Genomic DNA, 25,487 nt, shown 5'->3' on the forward strand with positions numbered 1-25,487 from the left:
TAAATCAACCCCAGAAGTCCTGAAGGTGTTTAAGGCCAAAGCAGTATCAGTGGCCACTTATGGGGCAGGGATTTGGGGAATGGCCCATGTTGATACTCTGTAGTGTATTGAGGACAGATTTTACAAAAGATTACTCTCCTCCCGCGGACATGTTCCAACCACAATTGCCATACAGAATTGGGGGCCCCATTTATCTATTACGTGATTTGTTTAGCTCCAAATGTGTTGTGGCATTCCATCTGGAGGAGAGAGACTGTAAAATTGAACCAAAACATCCTGAGTGATTGTCTAAAGCTGGATCACGTTGATCAAATTAAATGGCTGCATTATGTAAAAACCACCTTAGGGGCACTGGGCTGTTAAGAACTTTACGAAAATCCAGTCAGTTGTAGGTTGATAACTAAAGCGAAGCTGAAGAAAGCCTTCTGCCTGAAAGCTATGCAGGAAAGAAGGGAGGCCCATCCTCTGAAACCTTCAGTGAATCTTTACCAAGTGTCCCCCTCCATCCCCTTGGACATGCATTCCTATGTGGCACAGGTTCCCAACTTCCCACACCACTTCATATTAGTAAGTTAAATTACATTCCTTTGATGCTGGGGTACCCAGGTAACAGGTACTCCTTACATGACTTACCTCCAAGCCCATGTGATGGTTCATCCGCACAATCAGATTTACATCTGGTTATTTTCCGTAAATTCAATGACGAGCCAAGGAGAACATTTATTTTGCTTCTTCGACGGAGACATAATTTGAGACAGTGTAGGGTAGCACTTTATTTTATCCCAATGCATGGGGATCAGTTTGTGTGCTATTGCATCACGTCATTTTTGTGGTTAGCCTTAAGGCTGAGGAGAACCCAGCCCACACTTGTCTTCTTAGAGAACAGCAAATGTTGTGGACATGTTTTTAAAACTATATATAAATTCTGTTTTAAATATATGGAAAATGCTACGTACCCAGTATGCATCTTTTCTTGGAATGTAGAGCTGTAGATTCACATGCTTTGCATAAGCGTGCCATCTAGTGTTGGGTCCGGATGTTTACACTTTGGTTTTCTTTGAAGAAGTCTTTTCCAGTCACGAGGTAGGTGACTGCTCCTTTCGGTGATAGTGTGCATGGGCATCCACTCCATTGTTACATTGTTTTCCCGCAGAGGGTGATAATGGAGTTAGTAAGAGTAGTAGAATAGAGATGTCCATGTGTATATATCTAAGTAAGAAATTACTGCAACAGGTACCCGGGGCGGCGGGTGGGTGCATGTCAATCTATAGCTCTACATGCCAAGAACAGATGCATACTGGGTAAGTAGCATTTCCCGTTCGAAGTATGTGAGCTGTAGATCACATACTTTGCATAGACAATACAGAAGTAATCTCCCAAAGCAGTGGCTAACCTGTAGCTGTTGCAGCGGTTTGAAAATGTGTACGTAGAACTGCCTGGCCTACATCAGCTTGTTGTCTTGCTAACACATCTACACAATAATGTTTTGTGAATGTGTGAGGTGTAGACCACGTTACAGCTTCGCAGATGTCAGCTATGGGGATGTTTCCTAAGAAAGCCATAGAAGCCCCTAGTTTGCGAGTGGAATGCGCTCTAGGGGAAATTAAGGTTCTTTTCGCTTTTGCATAGCATGTCTGAATACATTTGACTATCCACCGTGCAATACTGGATTTTAAAATGGGATTGCCTTTTTGAGGTGGAGCAAAAGCAACAAAGAGTTGTTTAGTCTTACGGAAAGGTTTTGCCCTTTCTATGTAATAGAGTAATGCTCTTTTACCGTCTAAGGTGTGTAGAGCACGTTCTGCCACAGAATCTGGTTGAGGGAAGAACACAGGCAACTCAACAGATTGGTTGATATGGAAGGCAGAAATTACTTTGGGTAGAAATTGAGGATTAGTCCGAAGAACCACTTTGTTTTGGTGTACTTGTAAAAATGGTTCTTCTATGGTTAGTGCCTGAAGCTCACCCACTCTCCTCAGTGATGTAATAGCAATGAGGAAAGCAACTTACCAAGTGAGAAATTGCAGTTCACGTTTTTGCAATGGTTCAAAGGGTGGACCCATTAGTCTGGTGAGAACAATATTAAGATTCCATACTGGGGCAGGTGGAAGTCTTGGGGGACTAACTCTTTTGAGTCCTTCCATAAATGCCTTAATAACAGGCACTCTGAAAAGAGACATAAGTTGTCTATTTTGAAGGTAGGCGGCTATTGCAGCGAGATGTAAGTGTATGGATGTGTACGCTAAATTTGAACATTGTAAATGCAGTAAATAGCAAATGATGTTTTGAATTGAAGCATGAAGTGGGTTGATCTGGTTGTCATTACAATACATATCAAACCGCTTCCATTTTGCTCCATAGCAAGCCCTTGTAGTAGGACTTCTGACCTCTTTAATAATGTTCATGCAGATTGAGGTAGCCACACTCTATGACTTCAGGTGCCAGATCGCAAGGTTGAGATGACTGGGATCTGGGTATCTTATCTCTCCATGGCTCTGTGTGAGGAGATTGGATGTGAGATGTAGTTTTTGATGAGGAACAACTGAGAGCTCCAAGAGGGTGGTAAACCAAGGTTGACGGGCCCATGTGGGAGCTACTAGGATTAGTGTGAGGGACGTTTGCCTGAGCTTCTGAACCACTAGTGGAATGAGTGGGAGAGGCGGAAAAGCATAGGCAAATATCCCTGACAAGTTCATCCCTAGTGCATTGCCCTTAGAGAATTGGTGTGGATACCTTGAGGCAAAGCTTGGGCATTTTGCGTTTCGGTGTGAGGCGAAGAAATCTTTGTCTGGGAAGCCCCACATCTGATTTGTGAATCTGTTGTCTTTGACTGCTGAGCAGGTCCGCAATCTGATTGCCTACTCCTGGAAGGTGTTCTGCAAGGAGATATATTTTGTGACACATGGCCTACCTCCAGATGGTCTGTGCAAGTTGTGACAGCTGGAGAGAGTGTGTCCCCCCCTGTTTCTGTATATAATACATGGCTGTCATGTTGTCTAGAAGTATCACGACAGTTTTGACTACAAGGAGAACTTGAAAGGCTTTGAGAGCTAGAAATACTGCTAGAAGCTTTAGATGATTTATATGAAGCTGCTTTTGCTGCAGAATCCACATGCCCTGAATTGTTTAGAGATGAGCTCCCCAACCAGCTAGCAATGGTTCTGCTGTTAGTACTGTCTGTGGAACCGGGTCGATGAAGGGCCGCCCTGTGGAAAGGTTTTGTGGATTCCACCACTGCAGTGAGCGATGAGTGCAGCCGTTCACCAACACTAGATCTGATAACTGACCCCGAGACTGATTCCACGGACGTGCTAAGCTTCCTGAAGAGGACGCATTTGAAGTCTTGCATAGGGACTATTAAGATGCAAGACGTCATCATTCCCAATAACTGCATGAATACCCAAGCAGGCAATGAGTGTTGAGGCTGGAACTGAGAAACTACTGTTTGAATGTTGCGGATTCTGGCCGTATTGAAACAGGCCAGATCCTTTGTGTATCGAGAGTGGCTCCCAAGTATGTTTGCGTATTGGAGGGTTGGAGATGGGACTTGGACAGATTTACTGTGAATCCAAGATCGTGGAGCAGCTGCACTGTTTTGTAAGTGTGTTGTAGACAGTTTGCTTGTGAGCTGGCTTTTATGAGCCAATTCTCTAAGTATGGAAAGACATGAATGTGTTGCTTTTGTAGATGATCTGCGACTACTGCCAGGCATTTGGTAAAAATTCTGGGAGCAGTGATGACTCCGAATGGGAGCACTTTGAATTGGTAATGTTGTCCCGCTACCACAAACCTGAGGTATTTGCGATGAGCAGGGTGTATTAGAATATGGAAGTAGGCATCCTTTAAATCTAAAGTGGAAAGAAAGTCGCCTTGCTGAAGGAGCGGGAGCACTTGCTGAAGTGTCACCATGTGAAAGTGATCTGATTGGATGTATAGATTTAGACCTCGGAGGTCTAGTATAGGCCTGAGAGAGCCGTATTTTTGGGGAATTAGGAAGTATATGCAGGCACATGCATCAAAGCTATTTGCGATCGCAAACGGCGCGAATCGCAAAAATCGGCCGTTTGCGATCGCAAAAATAGCTTTTGCGATGCATGAAACAACTTGCCACTCGCAATTTAAGAAATCGCAAATTATTGTGATTTCTTAAATAGCGATTGCATTTAAGGAATCCCTAATTGAGATTCCTTAAATGCAATGCATTACAGTTTAAAAAATAGCGATTTCGCTATTAGCGTGAGCAAATTACCATGAGGCTGGACCTCATGGTAATTTGCGAAAACTTAGAAAAATGCACTTATTTGCATTTTTCTAAGTTTCATGTTGCCCACACACATGCCCTTAGAGCATGTGTGTATGCAACATTTGTGCAGAATGAACATACATGGGTGCAATAGGGTGTCATTTTGACACCCTTGCACCATCGAAATTGCGGGAGCAATTTGCGAGTGCCTACTGGTACTCGCAAATTGCTCCCGCAATCTCTAATTCATTCCTATGGGCCTGGAGGCCCATAGGAATGAATGGGAAGACATTCCTTAATTGCGACTCGCAATTTGCTAGTCGCAATTAAGGAATTTGTGGGAATCGCTATTTCTTTAGCGATTCCTACATGCATAGGGTTTTGCTATTCCTTAATTGCGATTCCTTAATAATCGCTATTAAGGAATCGCAAAACCCTATGATGATGCATGTGCCTGATGGAGTATACACCAGCCCCTTGATATTGTAAAGGGACTGGCTCGTTAGCTCCTTTTTCCAATAGAGAGAGAACTTCTTGTTTGAGAAGGTTCAAATGTTCTTGTGACATTGTGTGTGATCTTGGAGGAATGTTTGGGGAAGTGTTGGTAAGTTCCAGGCAATAACCATGTTGGATAATCTGTAGAACCCATCTGGCTGAGGTGATTGTATTCCAGATGGGTAGAAATTGGGAGAGACATCCCCCAACAAGAGTGGAATGATCGGGGGGTGGAGGAAGGAAGTCACTGTTTGTTGTTTGCAGGGGAAGTGCGTGTTGAGTTGCCTCTACCTCTTCCCTTGCTGTTATTCCCTTTAAATCCTCCTCTAAAGTAACCTCTTGACGAGGACGATTGATTATTGCCTTTGTAAGATGAGGAGGGATTTTCTGATGATGTGTTCTTGGAGCCCCCCCTGTAAAAGGAGCGACAAAAAGTACCCCGATAGGAGGGGAGTTGCAAAGCTCCCATGGATTTAGCGACGTCTGTATCCTTCTTCATCTTTTCTAAAGGAGTGTCTACTGTGAGACCGAAGAGGTGCTCCTTATCAAAAGGGTGATTTAGAATAGAGGCTTGAACCTCGGGTTTAAACCCAGAAATTCTGAGCCAAGCATGTCTGTGTAGCAAAACGCTAGTGTTTTTTTTTTTTTGTCCTCATTTAGAAAAAGAGAGCTCTGATTATAAGAAGATAGGGCCAGTCAGACCAGTGAGAGACAAAAAAGCACCCGGTCACTCCGTACCGGAGGATGGGTAAATTTTACCCCCTGGGCCTGTTGTAAGAGTAGACCTCCTGGGTTGACCGTGGCCCCTGTTCTTCTACAGACCAGTGTTTTAGCATAGCTGAGCCACCGTCATAACGGCCAGTAGAGCAAGTTGGTGATCATTGGACCATTGGGTGCACAACCTAAATTTCTTACGTAAGTAGAGAAGAAAGAATAAACCCCATAAGATAGTGCCAATGGAAGAAAATTGTGAAACTTATATTTTGTGGGAGAAGCTAGAGATATAAGTTGTAAACCAAATTGTCCCAAAGATCCCAAAATTTTGTTTTCTTAACCCGCTTATTTGCTCGATCAAGTTGTGAAATTCTCTGTATTGAGGCAATCCATTCAATTTTAGTAGGGGAAGAAGGAGGGATCCATTTTACACATAGCTCCCTTTGTGCCAGAAGGATCAAGACAAAAAAGAGCGCCTTCTGGATTTTAGAGAATATTTGGTTATCCACCCCACCTGGGATCACACCAAAGATAACTGAGGATCCAATCAAACCAATTTCTCTACCCATAATATCGGAGATGGTCTTACCCAAGTGATTCCAGAAGGGCTGAATTGAAGGACACTGCCAGAAAATATGGACCTCATTCACGTTGTTCTAATCACATTTCGGGCACCTTACGGACAGTGAAAAGGTGGTTTCTCTTTAAAAGTGCAGCTTTCACATATGACCACAAAAGAGACATAGATACTTGCCCTAAGGTTTCGAGGTCTTCTACCGTGCAAGTCGGTGTGTGGAAACTTAGCGCGACACCCGGGACAGAATTTAAATGGAGTCTGTTCCATCAACTGCTAGCGGGCCCGACCCGGGTAGGCCCAATGGCCTTCCACAAATCTTCCGATCGAAGACCCGGAGTCAAAACGATACGCAGAGAATGGGAAACATGATTGAGAAACAATACCGTTGAGGGTAGTGAATTGCACCCGAGGGGAACCCGAGAAACAGTGTCGAACCGGAGTGCCGCATTTCACGTCCAAAACCAATGGCGGAAAAAAACAATCTAACAATATAGTCGATGCCCTAGCCCACTATCACCGAAAGGAGGAGTCACCTACCTCATGACTGGAAAAGGCTTCTTCAAGGAAAAACAAAGTGCAAACATGCAGACTCAACCTAGATGGTAGGCTTATGCAAAGCATGTGATCTACAGATCACATGCCTCAAACCAATTTTTATCGTTTTTAGATGGAAAGTATCTTTATGATAGATTTGTGTATGATGAAATTGTTTATAATCCTGCACAAGAAATTTGATGGATTGATTACTCACAGTATCGTAGTCTGGTTCGTATTCGTAAACAACAGTTCCAGCTTCTTCATATTCTGGCTCCCTGGTTCCCAGCTGGAAGTCAGAACATAGCAGATTATGTATTTTGTTGACGCAACGTAGGAACACAAAAATCTAATGTCGTAAGCACCCAAGACTTTTAGTGCGGATGCCAAATGGTGTGCTCACCTATGAAACAAAGGATAAAAACACATGTATTTTACATATTTATAATTGCACATTCAATAAGTTGATATACCACAGGGTGTATTCCTGGGGACTTAAGACCAATACAAACATACAAAACAATACAAACATACAAAACAGATACCGTGGTCTAAAAGCAATGACAGACAACTGTGCCACTTGTGCCTGAAATATCTGGATTTGCAAGAATATATTATTTCAAGCAAAGAAAACTGAATTTCTTTTCCTCCTACAACAGTGGTAAGGAAGTGCAACTAGGTATCATGCAAGACAAGGGTTATGTTATGTTATTGCAATTTATAGAGCGCACTGTTACCCAAGGGTGTCCTGGTGCTGTTTGAAGTCCTACAGAGGCCACGGAGGGAGACCAAGCAAGATATTATGAAGAGAAAAGCCAGGTTTTTAAGGCCTTCCTAAAAGAGAATAGGTTTGCTGTGGATATGAGTTGCAGCGGGAGGCCATTCCACGCCTTTGCTGCGCAGGCCACAAAGCTTCTACCTGCCCAGCTAGCTTTGCGCACACTGGGTACCGAAATCAGCTTTGCCTCTGTTGAGTGTAGCGGTCTTTTTGGCACATACCAAACAAATTGTTGTTTAAGGAACTCGGGGCCGACTCCATGTAGTGCCCAGTGGACCAAGCACAGGGCTTTAAATTGAGTCCGTTTCCATATAGGCAACCAATGAAGCCTTTTCACCTCAGCCAAGTTAGAGGCATATTTTGGTGTACCTGTAATCAATTGCGCCACTGCATTCTGAAGCATCTGAAGTTTGTGCATGAGCCCCTCTTGAAGCGTGAGGTAGAGCCCATTACAGTAGTCACGTCTGGACAGGGATAAGGTAGTGATGACAGTTGGAATACTATCTTTGGGGAGGTAAGGCATTATTTTTCTGCATGCTCTAAGAGTATAGGAGGTGGAGGATACCACCGCATTCACCTGGTCTTTAAAACTGAGTTGAGAGTACATTCAACATCTTTTTTTATGTCAAGGCTGTGAGACGCAGGAAGAGGCTCAACAAGTGCCAGTACTTAATTTGTAAAAACTTGTGCAGGAGCCGAAAATGTTTCTTAGTAGCCCAACGCCCATACTGCTGAATTGACAACGTTGACGAATACCAAGGCTGGATAGCCTTGATTTCACGTCATAACACTTTTCTTTCACCACACTTCCTGTATCTGTATCTTTACCTTACTCTTGCAGGCTCGTCGACCAAGACCCAGAGGCAGTCGGCACCGATCGGAAGTGGCGAGTCGGTAAGGGGGATCTAAATTAATAATAAGAAAAAACATACCTTACCGCCGCGTCTCTCCTCCGTCTCTCCGCCTCGTCCCTCCGCACACCCGGAACAGTAAGCACATCCAGGCTCCCTTAAGCCAATCACAACGCTGCAATGCAGCATTGTGATTGGTCTGAGCACCGTAGTTCGATGCTCAGCCAGGGAATGGGAGGCTGGGCATGTTCTACGCCCAGGCTGTAATTCAGCCTGGGTGGAGAACATGCAAACTGTGCATGAATGTTTGGTCTGCCCAAGACAGCTGGCCAAACATCCATTCCAACTTACAAAGTGAGCTCACCACTCCCCCTGCTCCTGTCGTCAGAGCAGCCCCACCCTGCAAAGCTGCAGCAGCAGGACAAAATAAAATGATAATAAGCTCAAGTTATTATCATTTTATTTTTCCTTTATTTCACTGCTGCAAAGCAGTGGGGCGTCGCTCCTCCGCCTTAGCGGAGGAGCTACCACTGCCAAGACCTCTGGGTCAAGATCGCCATTCCCCTGATCCCCTTAGCGAAAAGGCACTGCTGCTGCCACTCCTGACAAACACCGGTTCGTGCCCCGGTCGCTCCTCTCACACTAAGTTTTCTGCTTGTATTATATTTTATTTAGTTTTTGCTGCATCTTGTAGTGTATTTCTGTATTTTGTAGTGTATTTCTTGTTGTGCCCTCTTTCTGATTTTGCTTGTATTGTTCTGGTTCTCCCCTAGTGTCCTGCCCAGACTCTCGCCGCCCCGTCCAACCGGCTTGCGCCGGTTCTTTGTGCCACTCTCCTGCCCCTTCCTCCTCCCCAGGACTACTTATTGGAGGTTGCTGCGCGGCGTGCCGCTGGCACACCAAAGGCAAGCCCGTCTGGGCCTGGCCCGCACCCAGCACCAGGCCCCCTGGATCCCCAGACCGCCATTGTTACTCTAGTAATGAACTCCAGAACCTCGCACCCAAAAAACCACACAACAACTGCTGTACTGCCTCTCACTGCTACACAGAAGGACCCTTCACCTGCCACCACTTCAGCTTTTTCTGCAACATCAGAAGCAACGCAACCTCCAATCAGACTCCAACAACTCTCCAAAGACCTCTACGTCAGGTTCCTCGGCAAGCATGCCATGGAGGTCTGGCACACCGTAACCACACTCACTCCCGGCCTGATGTTCATCACCGAAACCTGGCTCACCCCCTCCTCCACACCCGACATCACAACGGCTACGCCACCGAGGTACAAGATGATCCATCGCGACCGCCCCAACAGACCCAGCGGAGGCATTGCATCATCCACAAAGACTCCCTTGACTGCACAGCCCTGGATGATGACACCACATTTATCATGGAACACCCAAACTTTCAGATCAAACCCAAAGCCAAAACCACCATTATAGGGACCCTCGCCTATAGACCACCAGGTCCCCGCGTGAGCTTCTGTATCGCCATCCTGGACTTAATTGCTCCCCTTGCATTAGACTCCAACCACTACATATTCCTGGGAGACCTCAACTTCCACCTTAAAGCCCACATCGACTCCAACACCACCACGCTTTTTGAAAACATGTGCATCACCGCCACCACGCACAGTTCAGGACACACCCTGGACCTCAACTTCTCCACCAATGACTCCATCAAGTTCTCCCACACCACTGAGCTGTTCTGGACAAACTTCATCACCTGTGGCCCTTGGGAAGCCCCCGCAAGACACCCCTCTCTCCCCCATCGCAACTGGGGCAAAATCACCAAAGCCATTTGGACCTCTGCCCTAAACGAAACCAGACAACCTACTGGGGACTTTATCGAGCTCAACATCCAGAATTTCTCCAACTGGATCATCTCAACCGCCGACACCTTCTCCCCCCTGAAGAACACCCCCAGGGGAAGAAGCACCAAACAAGCCAACTGGTTTACCCCAGAACTTTTGACCTTCAAATGCCACTGCAAGAAACTGGAAAGACTTTGGTGTTGTGACAAGAGCCTCGCAAACCACAACTCCTTCAGGGCCACTCTCAACAACTACCACCGGCGGCTCAAGGAATACTGGAAAGAATCACTCACCACCCGCCTTGAGCCAAGCACCAACCACACCAAGAAGCTCTTCAACATCGTCCGAGAATTCGCCTGTCCTGCCGCCAGGGAAAACACCTTCCGCCCTTCCCAAGCCCTCTACGACACTCTGGCAGACTTCTTTCACAGCAAGATCGCCGACATCTACAGAAACTTCGACCCTCAACCTACCAACCTCACCCACCCCGCACCCCCAGTGATGCCTTCCTCCACCGTATCACCGAATGGAAGCAACTCTAACCAGAAGACACCATGTCTATCATGAACTTCATCCACTCCAGGTCCCCTCAGACCCCTGCCCCCATCAATTCTTCAACCTAAGAAATCTAGCCATTGGAGCTCCCCTCAGAGGACTCCTCAACACCTCCATCACAACAGCTGCCGTACCCGATGCATGGAAGCAAGCCAAAGTCAAGCCCATATTGAAGAAACCCACAGCCAACCACAATAAACTCAAAAATTAACAACCAATCTCGCTCCTCCCCTTCCCTGCCAAAGTCTTGGAGAAGGCCAACTTCCAGCTTACCAAATTCCTTGAAGAGAATAACTTGCTTGACCCCTCCCAGTCAGGATTACCACCTAACCACAGTACTGAGACTACCCTGATCACAGCCACGGGCATCAGACGACTCCTTGACCTATTGGCAGACTTTGACACAGTCTTCCCCCACACTCATCAGCAGACTCCACCACTTAGGCATCCAGGGCAAGGCTCTCGACTGGATCGCCTCCTTCCTCTCCGGATGAACCCAGAGCATCCACCTCTCAAGTTTCGCCTCGGCACCCAAAGACATCGTATGCAGCCTCCCCCAGGGATCCTCCCACAGCCCCACCCTCTTCAACACATACATGATACCTCTAGCCAACATCGCCTGCACCCACAGACTCACCATAGTCTCCTACGCCAATGAGACCCAGCGGGTCCTATCCTTCTCAGAAGACCCAGACACCGCAAGACAACTTCTTAACCACCATGACCAACATTTCCACCTGGATGAAAACCAACTGCCTAAAACTCAACTGAGCCAAGACAGAGATCATCATTTTCGGGAACAAGCCCTCCCCTTGTGACGACACCTGGTGGCCCTTCGCACTCGGCCCACCACCCTCCCCGTTGGACCACGCATGGAACCTCGACATCATCCTGGACACCCAACTCACAATGAAATAATAGATCAAGACTGTCTCCTCTACCTGATTTCACATCTTCTGCATGATCTTCCGGTGGTTCCCACCTCGACCAGGAAGACCGTTACCCAGGCCCTTATCTCCAGCAGACTCAACTACGGCAACACCCTCTACGCCGGAACAACCAAACAGTTTCTCATCCGCCTCCAAACCATCCAGAACACAGTGGCCAGACGCATCCTTAACCTTCCCAGAACAGCCAACATCGCCCCTCACCTCAGAGACTTCCACTGGTTCCCCGTGTAGAGGAGATGCCTCTTCAAGCTCCTCACTCATGCCTACAAAGCCCCCTTCACAAAACCGGTCCCACCTACATCAACAACTGCCAGACCTTCTACCAACCAAACATCTGTCGCAGCCGATGCAGTGGCCGCTCCTTCTCCTACTTCGCCGCCATTGCCTGGAACGATCCCCTCACCCCCTCTCTGAGGGAGCTCAGGAAGCAGCTGAAGACCTGGCTTTTCAATTGCCACCTCTCTCCGACCGAGGATCGCTCAACCCACACAGCACCTGGAGTTCGCCCAGGGTGACAAGCAAGGCTATATAAGCCCCGATGATTGATTGATTCATAACTCAGTTCTCCATTTGTTGCTGTTCTCATACCTTTCTCTGCTTCCTTCTTGCTTCCTTTTTTGCTTTTCTCTCTTTTGCTCAGGGTCAAGTCTGATTATGAAAAATATGTCCCACTCCACAAATGATGGCTGATGCCCACCACCATCAACGTCGGCACAAATTAAGCACTGGATACAGGTTTTCACAGTGTTTGCATAGAACTTACGAAGACTGCCATTAACAAGGGGCAGCGTGCCTTTAGCTTTGAAGAGGCGAACACTGTTGGTGGAATAAAAATCTATCTTGAAATGGCATTGAGACTTAAAATGAGAGAGAAACTGTGGTAACATCTGAATGTAATTCGGCTCTATACACTCTGGCCATGGCATTTACAAATCAGGATGGTGAAACTGAAATTTGTAGCACATCTTCCAAATTGGCTAGCTCAAAGCAATTCGATACTAGAGGCAAGAGAAGGTTAAACCTTTGCCAGTGAAGGCAGGGCAAGTGAAGGGGTTTGTAACTGAAGAGGGAGGGGAAGATCTGACGCAGGGGGCCAATGGTCCAGGAGAGTCAACTGGAATGGGCCTATGTATAATGCAGTAGGGTGACAGGGACATAAAGGTGGTGGGGACCTGGAAGGAGGTTTGCAAGCAAGCAGTATTAGTTTACCCACTGACCCTTGTAGCAGTCAGAATATTTTCCCACTGTTGCAAAGGGCCACTGAACTGGGTCGTCTTTTTGTTTCTTGCAAGTCGCTCAAATTGGCAATATTGCCCACTACTTTTTTACAAGATGCACTTGCTCAATAACAGATACCAAAAATTCCAGTCACGTTTCCAGATACCTGCACTGGTTGACGTTAAAAGAAAGAATCAAATTTAAAATCTGCGGTATTGTATCCAGAGCGGTTTCCCTTCATCAACCATTCTATCTTTACAAGTTACTAATTGAAGAAGGCCCTCACTATATGAGAAGCAAAACCAAAGTCATGCTGAACATACAAAATGTAAACAAATCTTAAACAATCGTAAATGTCAAGCCCCGCCACGCTGGAACTTGGGGTCTGATGTTCAGGATTTTGCAGCTGCAAATTCTGCAATTCGCAAAATGCAAAGTTGCAATCTACAAAAATGGACTTTGCAAATTCATAGTGCCACATAAAAATGGTCTGCCACCCCACTGCAGGAACAAACCATGGCTCAGATACTAACTGAAGGAAAGTGCGCCATTTCTGACATGGTCACCCCCATTTTTTTCTGGTTTCTGATGCAATTGTGACTGAAGTGCACTGGGTTCTTGCTAACCAGGTCCCCACTGCCAGACCTTTTTCCCTAAAACTGTACAATTGTTCCCCAATTGGCGATACCATTAGCACTCCCCATAGGTCCCTCGTAAATGGTACCCCTGGTACCTAGGACCTGGGATACTAAAGAGGGTCCCTTGGGCTGCAGCATGTATTGTGCCACCCTAAGAGATCCCTCAGCACCAACATGCAAGCTGCCAGTGCTGGCTGCGTGCCATCGTGCAGAGAAAAATGAAGACACAACATGGCACACCTCCTGTGAGCCATGCCCACAGACACTGCATGCAGTATAGGTAAGCCACACCTACAGAAGGCCTTACAACCCTAAGGCAGTGTGCGCTATATTACATGTGTGGACATAACTGTATAAGCTGATATTCCCCTGTGATATCTAAGTTGATTCTTGGATATTACAAGTGACCAGGGAATCCATTTTAAGAACATGTGCTGGACACTGGTGTTTACGAGTTCCCCCAGCTACATGACGGCTTTACTGAAACAAGGGATGTCTGGTATCATACATCTCTTATTAATAAACCCACACTGATTTCAGTGATGGATTTAATAATACATGCACCCAGAGGGCACCTTAGAGGTGCCCCCTGAAAACCAACCGATTACTAGTGTGCTGGCTGACTGGTGTAGACCAGCCTGCCACCATAGACAGGTTTCTGACTCCCCTGCAAGTGAAAGCCTGCACTCTCTGAGGGCAAAAACAATGCCTGTTTCCGCCGGAGTTGCTGTCACCGCCTCCAAGCAAGATGACTAAGTGATCAGCATATCAAGGCAGCAAGCTTCAAAGGCCTCTGTCGCCTTTGATATGCAACCCAAGACTTTCTCAGCCAGGGTAAATGCCACCCCGTGCCTCAGGCCCATTTGGCACCAAGACAGGTGGGAAAATTAGCTAGTCAGGAAGTGTCCCCCCCCCCCCCCCCTCGGGCTAGTACCTACCTGAAGTGGACACGACTTTTAGAATGTCACCATCTTAGTTTTGGCAGAATTTGGCTTTCTGGGTCAGGGTTATGCCCACTTCCCACAGGAAGTGGTCATATAGAGGGTGTACACACCCTAAAGGTAAGTAGCCCATTGGCTACCTGTCACTCCCTGTAATGTCCCTAAATTGAGTATTTATGTGGCACACCTGACACCAGAGACTTAGATTCAATGGATCAAGAAGAGGACTTTGAGAGCCGTAAGAAAAAGAGAGAACTTACGACTGCTGTGGACTTTTGGCACCAAACCTTGCCTGAAGCCATAAGTCTCAACAATCGAGACCCAGCGACTCGTCCTGCAATTGAACTTCTGCTACATACCCTAGTAGGCTGCCAGCAGTTCGCAAACTGCCAGCAAATCTTACTTGGAGTAAAGGAGCTGCTCCCCTACAGTCCACAGGCACCAAAAAGCAAAGTTTGGTACACTGAGTTGCTGCTCCCTGGCCAGCCTGACGATGCAGCTTTCCAGGAAGAGGACTCTGTGCTCCTGAAGGTCAGATCTGCCCCCCCCCCCCCCCCCCCACCACCAAGTGAGAGTGCACCTAGACCTTCCAAGGCCGGATAACGAGAATCTGCTGGAAGTACTTTGAACCTTGGCGCCCCTACAACTTTAAGAACCGTAGGAGACCCCCAGAAGCCAACCGTACATACCTGCTATCAATGCATTTTCTCCTATAGGAAAGCATTGTGCGTAAAGGCACATTAAAGTAACTGTTTTACTCATCTGCAAAATTCAATATTTTAAAAAGTACTTACTTGTTATTGAAGTTCTTGGTATCAAAATTTCTATAAAAATACAACTTATTTTTCTAAATTGGTCTCGGGTTTATTTTGGAGCGTGTGTCTCATTTATTGCCTCTGGTGTGTCAACAAATGCTTAGCACTAACCTTAGATACTCCTACCTGCTCGCCCACACTACCACGAAAGAGAGCATTTGGTAGATCACCAATCGGGATTTGCCTGGACTCTTTACACAGGGTACCTCTTTTGGGTCCACAATATAAAGAGCCAGCTTTCTACACAGACCTGACAAAGCAGGCGGAATTGATTCACAGAGTGGAACCTGCTCATGATGGACAGAGTCTACTTACTGTTGTTTGCAGGCTCAAAGGAATAGACAGTGGCCCAAGAGACCACTGCATGCTTCTCTGATATTCTCTTGCAGCATGCCATTTCTTTTTAAAACTAGCCCTTATCCATTTACTCACAGGCATGAAGTAGGATTCAAAGGAGATAATCCTGCCTCACTAGCGTTAATGAGAAAGGATTCTGCAAATCCTAAAGAATGGGCATTTTGCGGGGCATGTTTTATATCTGTTGTGGGGCAAAATAAAGGTGGGGAAACCCTAAAAAATACAGATTGCTTCACAATCCCACCTTTATATATCCCGCCCTCTTTTACAGAAGATCAGGCTCTCTCCTGCTCCCGGGGAAGTGCAGAACATCCTACACCGTGCTTCTTCAGTAACAGGGTTTACTTTTATCAGGGCCACTGGAATTATGCGATTCTGTGGCGATTTTCACATAATTATTTCATGCTGCGTTTGCCAAATAATTCACCTGCCGCATTACTCTACTGATAAAGCAAAAAAAATTGTGTTTCTACCTCAAAAAGTTACAAAAAATATGGCGACTTGGGTTCCTGTGCACCAGAAGGCTTTTCGCAAAGGTTGGCTGGTCAACTTCCAGTTGCTTATTGCTGCATTTGGGTGTTAAATTAGTACTAATAATGGTGAACTGTTTTCTCAGACACTGTCACCAGGTGTAAAATGAAAATCTATCACAAAATGTGCCGCATTATGCTGCATTATTTGCCTTTTCTTGCCACATAATTTAGTCAACGCTGCCGCTTAATTTGGTCCTCTTCTGTCGCATAATCCCAGTGGCACCGACTATTACTGATGCTAATGACACTCTCTACTGAACTCAACCGGATGGCGGGCTAAACAGGCCTTGCTGCGATTTTCACTCGTGGCCTGTATAGGCAATTATGTTGCCAAATAAATGAGAGGAGACAAGGTTCATTCACAGCTGAAGTAACAGCACCACCAAGTGGGTACGAGGGTAACCGTTGCATTTAACAGAATAAAAGTATGCTGCAATGCAATGTTGCATGCTTAATGGATCACAAGCCACATAATCATCAGGCAATAAAAACTCTATTTATGAACCTTAGAAACCCTTCTGATACACCCTGAAAGCATGCGTCACTAGGTATTAGGAGACTTAATGTTATATCTTTATTTTAATTACATTTTAGAATATAAAAATACATCTGTACAATACCAAATTACATTACATTTTGATTATCTACTCCCCGTTTATGTTACAACTGAATACATACAAAAAACGGATATTGAGCAAGAAAATACTAATTCCCTCTGCTTTAGGTCCACGTTTGTGAAAGCAACAGGAAGCCAAATACTATTTTCTTTAGACCCAGCTCATTCTTAGTAAAGCAGATCGAAAGAGTACACTAATGTGGTTACTTTCAAGGGAACTGCCTTTTCTTTTTTCCTGGGCTGCACGCAAGTGCAATCGTTTTCTTGGTCCCACCCTCGCGATTCTTCCTCTCTCAAATTGTTCACCGTTAAACTGTGGTCTTCGTTGTAATGACGGTAGACCATGAGCGTTCGGTTTCCCCTATGTTCTTGGCCTGATATGGTATGGCTCAGGTCATGTGGTACAAACGAAAGTAAAATGAGAACCGCGCGCATAATAGTGAAGTGTGCGTGCCAGACTGTATTTAGGGCACTAGGGTAGCTCTGATTGGTCCCTTTTGCGCGGGGCGGGGCTCTGATGTCGGTTAGATTTTTCATCACCAGCTGCGTCCTTCTGATGGTGTGGTACTGTTAGGCGTAGGAGTTTTTGTCCATGTGCATAAATTAGTGTTAATAGTGAGTAAGGCTTATTATGGCGGAAACATGGTTGGCAGTTAGAGAGGCGTTGAGGGTGAGATGTGAGACGGGCAGGGAAGATTTGATTCAGCCTGGTGTGCTTTCTCAGGCCTGGGTAGGTATGTCTAGGCCCAAGCACTTCATGGCGAGTGGTGTCACGGTGGCTGTATTTTAAATTAAATATAACAGGTTACCTCTAGGACCATGGATTCAAAATCTTCTTTCAAAAGAAGGTAGAAACTCTTCCCTACTCTGCGGTTCAACTAATGAACTGAATTACTTATAACCTTTCTATTTAGTGGGTCAGCAAGCAAATCAAAAATTCATCTATTTACAAGAATAATCAATATATACTCCAAGCATTCATTAGAAAATGATTTTTACTTCATGATTGTTTCATTTTTCTTCTGTTTTTGGTATTTGTGCTTCAAAAACAATACATGCATTTATCTTTTGCATATTAATACATCAATACAAAAAGTGCAATAATTATATACAGTGCTTGAATCAGAAAACTTTGATACAATAACAAATTATCAGAAAGAATCAAAAGGTCCTACTACATTCTACTCATGTACCGGGATGTTGACTACTTATCCTCGATACTGTCTCTATGTGTGGTCCAAGAAAAGGGGGTGTAGGTCAGAGAACGCTTTTGAATGACTTATCGGTATTTACACCACTGTCAGTTGGTTGACCCGATCGTTTCTTAACGTTTTCTTTGCTTTAGGCTAAAGCGGTACTCTTGGCCTTGTGCGGTGGGGAGGTGAGTGAGCAATGTGCCGACGCGTTTCGACCTTCGTATTTGGACCTGGGTGATTAAAAGAAGGTCTTCCTCAGGGCTGATGTGATTTCCTTTTGTAGGACACTGCAGGTGAAATACAGTGAAGAGCCAATTGGGTGTGTGTATCTGATTATAAGGTATTCAACTTCGACAACAGCCATAAGGTTTACTCATTACCTGCTGCTGATTTCGGTCTACAGACTGTGAGGCTCTAGGGCGGCTCTCAATCTTAGTGGTGATGTCTCTCCTGGAGGCATAAATAGTAGACAAAATCATGTGTCTGGAATGTCTGTTGTGTGGGGCAATGAATGTATATGCTTGCCAATTACACGGTATGCTCATACCTGTTCTCTTTATCAGTCCGTTTTCAATGTAGTTCCGTACAGGCTTTTGTTCGGAGGTCCAGTGCTCCTGCTCAAAATATTTCTTTAGCTATCTGTAGAGGGGGGAGGAGGAATCATATATATGTGTTCTAACCGCTTATTAGATGGTGTATTATTCACGCCCTTTAACACTAAGTGTTGCATAGTGCGTGCCCTCTGTCATGCATATGCTAGAATCCAAAACGGCAATTTAAGACCCCTGAACATTTTTAGTATATGTTGAAACACGAGCACGCCATTTGGACTCTTGCTGGTGCAATCAGGTGATCGGTTTCCCTCCATGCAGATACTCGTTACCGGTATTTTAATGAATTGTAGGTTGGGGAACAGCATGCAACCCCTCTGTGTGACTTTTAGAATATAGGCATGGTGCTTTCTTTTTACCTTTTTCGTCAGGGCTCCAGACTCTCTATCGCTACTGGCATTCACGCCACGACTTCGTCTTCCTGCATTCTAGCGACCTATACTCCGGTGGTCGATTTTCTTTCGTTTACTTCCTCGTTAGTCACATGTGAGTCTTTGGCCAATCCCGTTATATAGCGGTTGTGTCACGGTGATTTCGTCTCTCCTTTCTCTTTCCTAATATGTCCCTTTTTCTTTTTCCTGACTTCCGGTCTTTCCGATTTGCGGTATTTATTTTATATATTTTATTATTAAATTTGTATGGCGCACAACTACCCGGAGGTTTCCCGGCGCCTGGGGGCAATGCAAGACAAGAGGCATGGGCAACAGGAGTATTCACAGGTTTTACTGATTAAAAAGCCATGTTTTCAGATCTTTGCGAAATTTGAGGTACTGCTTTTCATGACGTAGGTGCATAGGATGGGAGTTCCAGAGGGAGGGAGCTAAAAAGGCAAAAGAGCATCCTCCTATTCTGGCTCGTTTGATTCTGGGCACCTGGAATTTTAATTGATTCGAGGATCGAAGTGAGCGTGAAGGGCGATAATGTTGGACCAGGGCGCTAAGATATTGGGGGGCTGAGCCCATGTTTATTCTATGCATATAGCAGAGGGCTTTAAATTTGGCGCAATCGTCAGTTCTCAGCCAGTGAAGTTCACGGAGTGTACCAGAAGTGGGGACCGTTCTGGGAAGTTGGCAGAGCAGTCTAGCAGCGGAAGTCTGGACCACCTGAAGTCTGCGGAGCACTTCCTTGCCGGCACCCAGATAGAGCACGTTACCGGTAGTCATGGAAACATGTTCTGTCTTGTTCCTTCTTATTCCCAACTTAATATCGCTCACTCGATGAAGGCGATGATTCTGAGAGGACAAAGTAAGTGTTGAATATTTCGGGTGTTTTTTTGAAGTGTGTTACTTTGCTTTGATCGGCTTCCGGAATTTTTTTAAGCTCTGTAGTCATTGTGACCTAATACTCGGCGGCTGTGTTGGTTCTTGTTCAAAGCTTTATTGAGTTGGTGCGATGGACAGGGTCATGTTTCCAGAGGAAGAGGTGTACAACATATTAAATGCTTCAGCTTGATATAGCTTGATGTTGCTATGAACTTTCGCATTTTTTTTTGTTTTTTTGTTGATGCTGCTTTATTTGTTTCTGTGTTGGCTATACTGTGGGCATTTATACGCAATGCACGATTTCAGAAATCTCATTAAGTCCGTTGTCAGTAGTGCCCAATATCGGGATGTATTTGGCTTCAAAATTAGCCAAAGCAGTGTCTATCATCTGACCCTTATATGTTTCAAAACTGTCCATTTCATATCTTGAGGTGCATGAGTTTTTTCTAGGCAGTGTTTCACCATCGGTGCCGTGATCACTTTACATTTAATGCGAGACTTGTGTTGTGTCCATCGAGTTTTTATTGGTTGGGTCGTTTTGCCCACATATGCTGGTTGGCAGGGGCAGAACACACAATACACCACATTGGTGGTGTTACAATTCGTGAATTCGTCGTGTCTGATACTTTTGTTTCCATAATTGAATACGCATCCTTCGATTGTGTTGCTGCACGAGTTACAGTTACCACAACGATGGTGGCCCTTAACTGGGGGTAAAGATAACATTGACTGTAATGTGATTTCAGGTCTTTTCTTCTTTGTGTTCACCCACACCAGATAGTCTTTGATGCTTATTTTTCTTAAGCGCAAAAATAGGTGGTTCTTTAAAAATTTCCAATCTTTTGACACTTTGCCAATTTCTTTTCACAATTTTTTTGATTTCATTGGTGTAGCTGGAGAACGTCGTTACATATACCAGGGGCATATCTTTTCCTTTTTCTCTTGATGTTAAAAGGGACTCTCTTGGTGTACACCATGCCCGTTTCATCGCTCTTTTTGTCAGCTTTCTGGGGTAATTCCGTTCTCCCAACTTTTCCATAAGGGCTTTTGCGTTAGTATAATAATCTTCCTTTTTTGCACAATTTCTTCTTATTCTTAAGATTTGGTTGAAAGGGAGATTGTCTTTCAGATTTCTCTGGTGAAAACTAAAGAAATGCAACAGTGTGTTTCTATCGGTTTCTTTAGTGTAGAGTGAAGTATAGATTTTTCATTCATCATGTTTCATCATTAGGTCTAGAAAATTAATTTCCACATTACTTCAGTTCAACGTGAACTGGATATTGGGGTTTCTTTGATTGAGCCATACTCCAAACTGTTCTAGTTGTTGGGACGTACCTCCCCAAAGCATAATAAAGTTGTCAATATACCTTCGCCATATTTTTATGTGGCCTTCAAATGGATTGTTGTTGTATATCGAACATTCCTCGTAGAGTGCCATGAACATCACTGCCATTTCTGGAGCAAATGGGCAACCCATTGCAGTACCTTTGGTCTGCAAATACTGCTCTTCGTTAAATTGAAAGAAGTTGTATTTAAGGCATATTTTCCCCAGCTCAACCAGGAATGATGTAGGTACAGCATGTGGTCGTATGCGTTTGTCTAAAAAGTACTGCATTGCTTCTAGTCCCTCTTCCTGCGGTATATTTGTATAAAGACTTACGATGTCTAGGGAGACAAGGAGTTCATTATCCTCATCAAAGCTTTGCCCCTCCAAGAATGTTACTGCCTGCATCGTGTCCTTTATGTAGCTGATGGTTGAGCTTGCCAATGGTTTTAGGAAGATGTCGAGGTATTTAGCTGGTCTTTCAAGGATTGAATTAACACCGGAGATTATTGGTCTCCCTGGAGGATTAACAGCATTTATATGTATCTTGGGGAGTATATACATTAGTGGGGTTCTCGGGTTTTGATTGTGGAGGAATTTAGATTCCTTGTTCGAAAGCCATCCATTATCCACTCCAGTTCTAATCAATGTTTCAAGCTTTTCCACGATGCGATAGATTTCAGCCTCGTACTTCTCTCGCTCCATCAAAACAATTCCTCCGCTTTTGTTGGCCTGCTTGATTAGAATTTCTTGATTATTTTCAAATCTTCCAATGCCTTTTTTTCATCTTTACTCATATTCCATCTAATGTATTTTCGTTTGTTGTCCAGAATGTCCAAACCTTTTAATACATTTTCTCGAACACTTGTAGCTCGAATGGTATGCCTCCTGTAGGTGGAAAGAAGAGAGAAGGATCTTTTAGGCCAGAATAACTTCTTTCTGGAGTGTATGGTTTATCTTCGAAGAATGCCTTTAGGCGCATCTTTCGGAATAGTTGGATTAATTCCTGCTTTGTTTCGCATATGTCAGGAAGTTTAGACCGAATAAATGACAATCCTTTCGCGAGTACCTGTATTTCTGCCAGATTTAGGTAAAATTTTGTTAAATTGTAAATTGGGCTTCCACTAGTTTTCACCAACGGTAAGTGTTCCTGCGAGTTGTTATTTCGCCCTGGTACTGGGCCGAGTTGGGATTCAGATTGTACCATTGTACGTTTCTGTTTCTTGTTTTCCGGTCGGCGTTGCCCGTCCTAAAAAGGGGGTGGTCCTGGAAAGAAGCGTACTTGCTGGTTTCTTCTTGAGCTTGTCGAAGGTTCAGCGTCACTTGAGTTATCTGAATAGGATGATTCATCCGAAAAAGTAGTGAATTGTTTTTTGCTTCTTCCTCCGTAAGTTAGAAGGGCACTAGTGTTACCTTGTTGTTTATAATAATCCTTATCTAGATACAGGTAAACCCTTGTTTCACTGAAATTCGAGATATCTTTCTGTAATTTATTTTGTTTGAAATCTTCTGTGTTCTTTTTGAAGATTGTGTTTTCCTTCTCAAGTTTGGCGAGTAGATCCTTGGCGTTTTCAATAGCAGTGTTTGTCAAAAAGGCTTCTTCAAGTTCTTTAATGAGTTTTAGTTCTTCCTGACTGAGTCTCTCAGCTGTTTTTATGGACAAAAACATCCAGTCTCTAGAGCATTTTGTCCCTATATGACTAAAGTTCCCCAGGTACAGTGGCTGGTCTACAAAAATTACGGGCACATTTTTAACTTGCAAACCAATTGGAATCGTTCCTGCTCTTAGGTGTTCCAATAAGACCTCCCCATGTAGGGCCATGCGTATTTGTTTTTTCTTCAATCGTGTAATCTTTTCAAGTTCGGACTGCTGACGAAGATTAGTTGCTGTGTTTCCAACATTGAATTTAGGCGGTCTCTTTAGAAGTTCTTCGATTTCCTCCTCATGATAGCTCAGGGTTTTTGGCTCTGACATTGAAATACTTTATAGTATATGGCTGTTGAAGGGTGAAGGGTGAGGATAATGTGAATCAACAATGATGTGTGTATTGGGAAGTGTCGATAAATTAATCAAAGATCTTTTGATTCGCTATCGACAACTAGCAAATAAAGAGCATTACCGGAAAACGGATCAGGATTTCCCCAAAATCATCGTGGAAAAGCTTGAAACATTGATTAGAACTGGAGTGGATAATGGATTGTTTTCGAACAAGGAATCCAAATTCCTCCACAATCAAAACCCACAAACCCGACTAATGTATACACTCCCCAAGATACATAAAAATGCTGTTAATCCTCCAGGGAGACCAATATTCTCCGGTGTGAATTCAATCCTTGAAAGACCAGCTAAATACCTCGACACCTTCCTAAAACCATTGGCAAGCTCAACCATCAGCTACATAAAGGACACGATGCAGGCAATAACATTCTTGGAGGGGCAAAGCTTTGATGAAGATAATGAACTCCTTGTCACCACAGACATCGTAAATCTTTATACAAATATACCGCAGGAAGAGGGACTAGAAGCAATGCAGTACTTTTTAGACAAACGCATATGACCACATGCTGTATCTACATCATTCCTGGTTGAGCTGGGGAAAATATGCCTTAAATACAACTTCTTTCAATTTAACGAAGAGCAGTATTTGCAGACCAAAGGTACTGCAATGGGTTGCCCATTTGCTCCAGAAATGGCAGTGATGTTCATGGCACTCTACGAGAAAAGTTGGATATACAACAACAATCCATTTGAAGGCCATATAAAAATATGGCAAAGATATATTGATGACGTCATTATGCTTTGGAGAGGTACGTCCCAACAACTAGAATAGTTTGGAGTATGGCTCAAACAAAGAAATCCCAATATTCAGTTCACGTTGAACTCAAGTAATGTAAAAATTAATTTTCTAGACCTAATGGTGAAACATGATGAAGGAAAAATCTATACTTCACTCTACACTAAGGAAACCAATAGAAACACACTGCTGCATTTCTCTAGTTTTCACCAGAGAAATCTGAAAGGCAATCTCCCTTTCAGCCAAATCTTAAGAATAAGAAGAAATTGTGCAAAAAAGGAAGATTATTTTACCAATGCAAAAGCCCTTCTGGAAAAGTTGGTAGAATGGAATTACCCCAGAAAGCTGACAAAAAGAGTGATGAAACGGGCATGGTATACACCAAGAGAGTCCCTTTTAACATCAAGAGAAAAAGAAAAAGATATGCCCCTGGTATGTGTAACGACGTTCTCCAGCTACACCAATGAAATCAAAAAGATTGTGAAAAGAAATTGGCAAAGTGTCAAAAGATTGGAAATTTTTAAAGAACCACCTATTTTTGCGCTTAAGAAAAATAGTAGCATTAAAGACTATCTGGTGTGGGTGAACACAAAGAAAAAAAGACATGCAATCACATTACAGTCAATGTTATCTTTACCCCCAGTTAAGGGCCACCATCGTTGTGGTAACTGTAACTCGTGCAGCAACACAATCGAAGGATGTGTATTCAATTATGGAAACAAAATTATCAGACACGACGAATTCACGAACTGTAACACCATCAATGTGGTGTATTGTGTGATCTGCCCCTGCCAACTAGCATATGTAGACAAAACGACCCAACCAACAAAAACTCGATGGGCACAACACAAGTCTCGCATTAAATGTAAAGTGATCACGGCAACAATGGTGAAACACTGCCTAGAAAAAAATCATGCACCTCAAGATATGAAATGGATAGTTTTCAAACATATAAAGGGTCAGATGATAGACACTGCTTTGGCTAATTTTGAAGCCAAATACATCCTGAAATTGGGCACTACTGACGGACTTAATGAGATTTCTGAAATCATGCATTGCGTATAGATGCCCACAGTATAGCCAACACGGAAACAAATAAAGCAGCATCAACAAAAAAAAATAATAACAAATGTGAAAGTTCATAGCAACATCAAGCTCTATCAAGCAGAAGCATTTAATATGTTGTACACCTCTTCCTCTGGAAACATGACCCTGTCCATCGCACCAACTCAATAAAGCTTTGAACAAGAACCAACACAGCTGCTGAGTAGTAGGTCAAACTGACTACAGAGCTTCAAAAAATTCCTGAAGCCGATCAGAGCAATGTAACACACTTAAAAAAACACCCGAAATATTCAACACTTACTTTGTCCTCTCAGAATCATCGCCTTCATCGAGTGAGCGATATTAAGTTGGGAATAAGAAGGAACAAGACAGAACACGTTTCCATGACTATCGCAAATCGGAAACACCGGAAGTTAGGCAAAAGAAAAAGGGACATATTAGGAAACAGAAAGGAGGGACGAAATCACCGTGACACAACCGCAATATAACGGGATTGGCCAAAGACTCACATGTGACCATCGAGGAAGTAAACAAAAGAAAATCGACCGCCGGAGTATAGGTCGCCAGAATGCAGGAAGACGAAGCTGTGGCGTGAATGCCGGTACCGAT

General features: G+C 44.2%; 1 protein-coding gene across 5 annotated transcripts in view; it reads right to left on the reverse strand.

Moving 5' to 3' along the window:
• BEND2 (BEN domain containing 2) overlaps positions 1-25,487 on the reverse strand; it is a 354,255-nt gene that overhangs the window by 161,158 nt on the left and 167,610 nt on the right. For all 5 annotated transcript variants that reach the window (XM_085622663.1, XM_085622661.1, XM_085622664.1 and 2 more), the window contains one exon: positions 6,781-6,852. In XM_085622663.1, coding sequence (XP_085478789.1) covers positions 6,781-6,852 — 72 coding nt within the window. The remainder of the gene's footprint in view (positions 1-6,780; positions 6,853-25,487) is intronic.

Source organism: Triturus cristatus, chromosome 8 (genome assembly GCF_964204655.1).
Source record: "Triturus cristatus chromosome 8, aTriCri1.1, whole genome shotgun sequence".
Taxonomy (NCBI): Eukaryota; Metazoa; Chordata; class Amphibia; order Caudata; family Salamandridae; genus Triturus; species Triturus cristatus.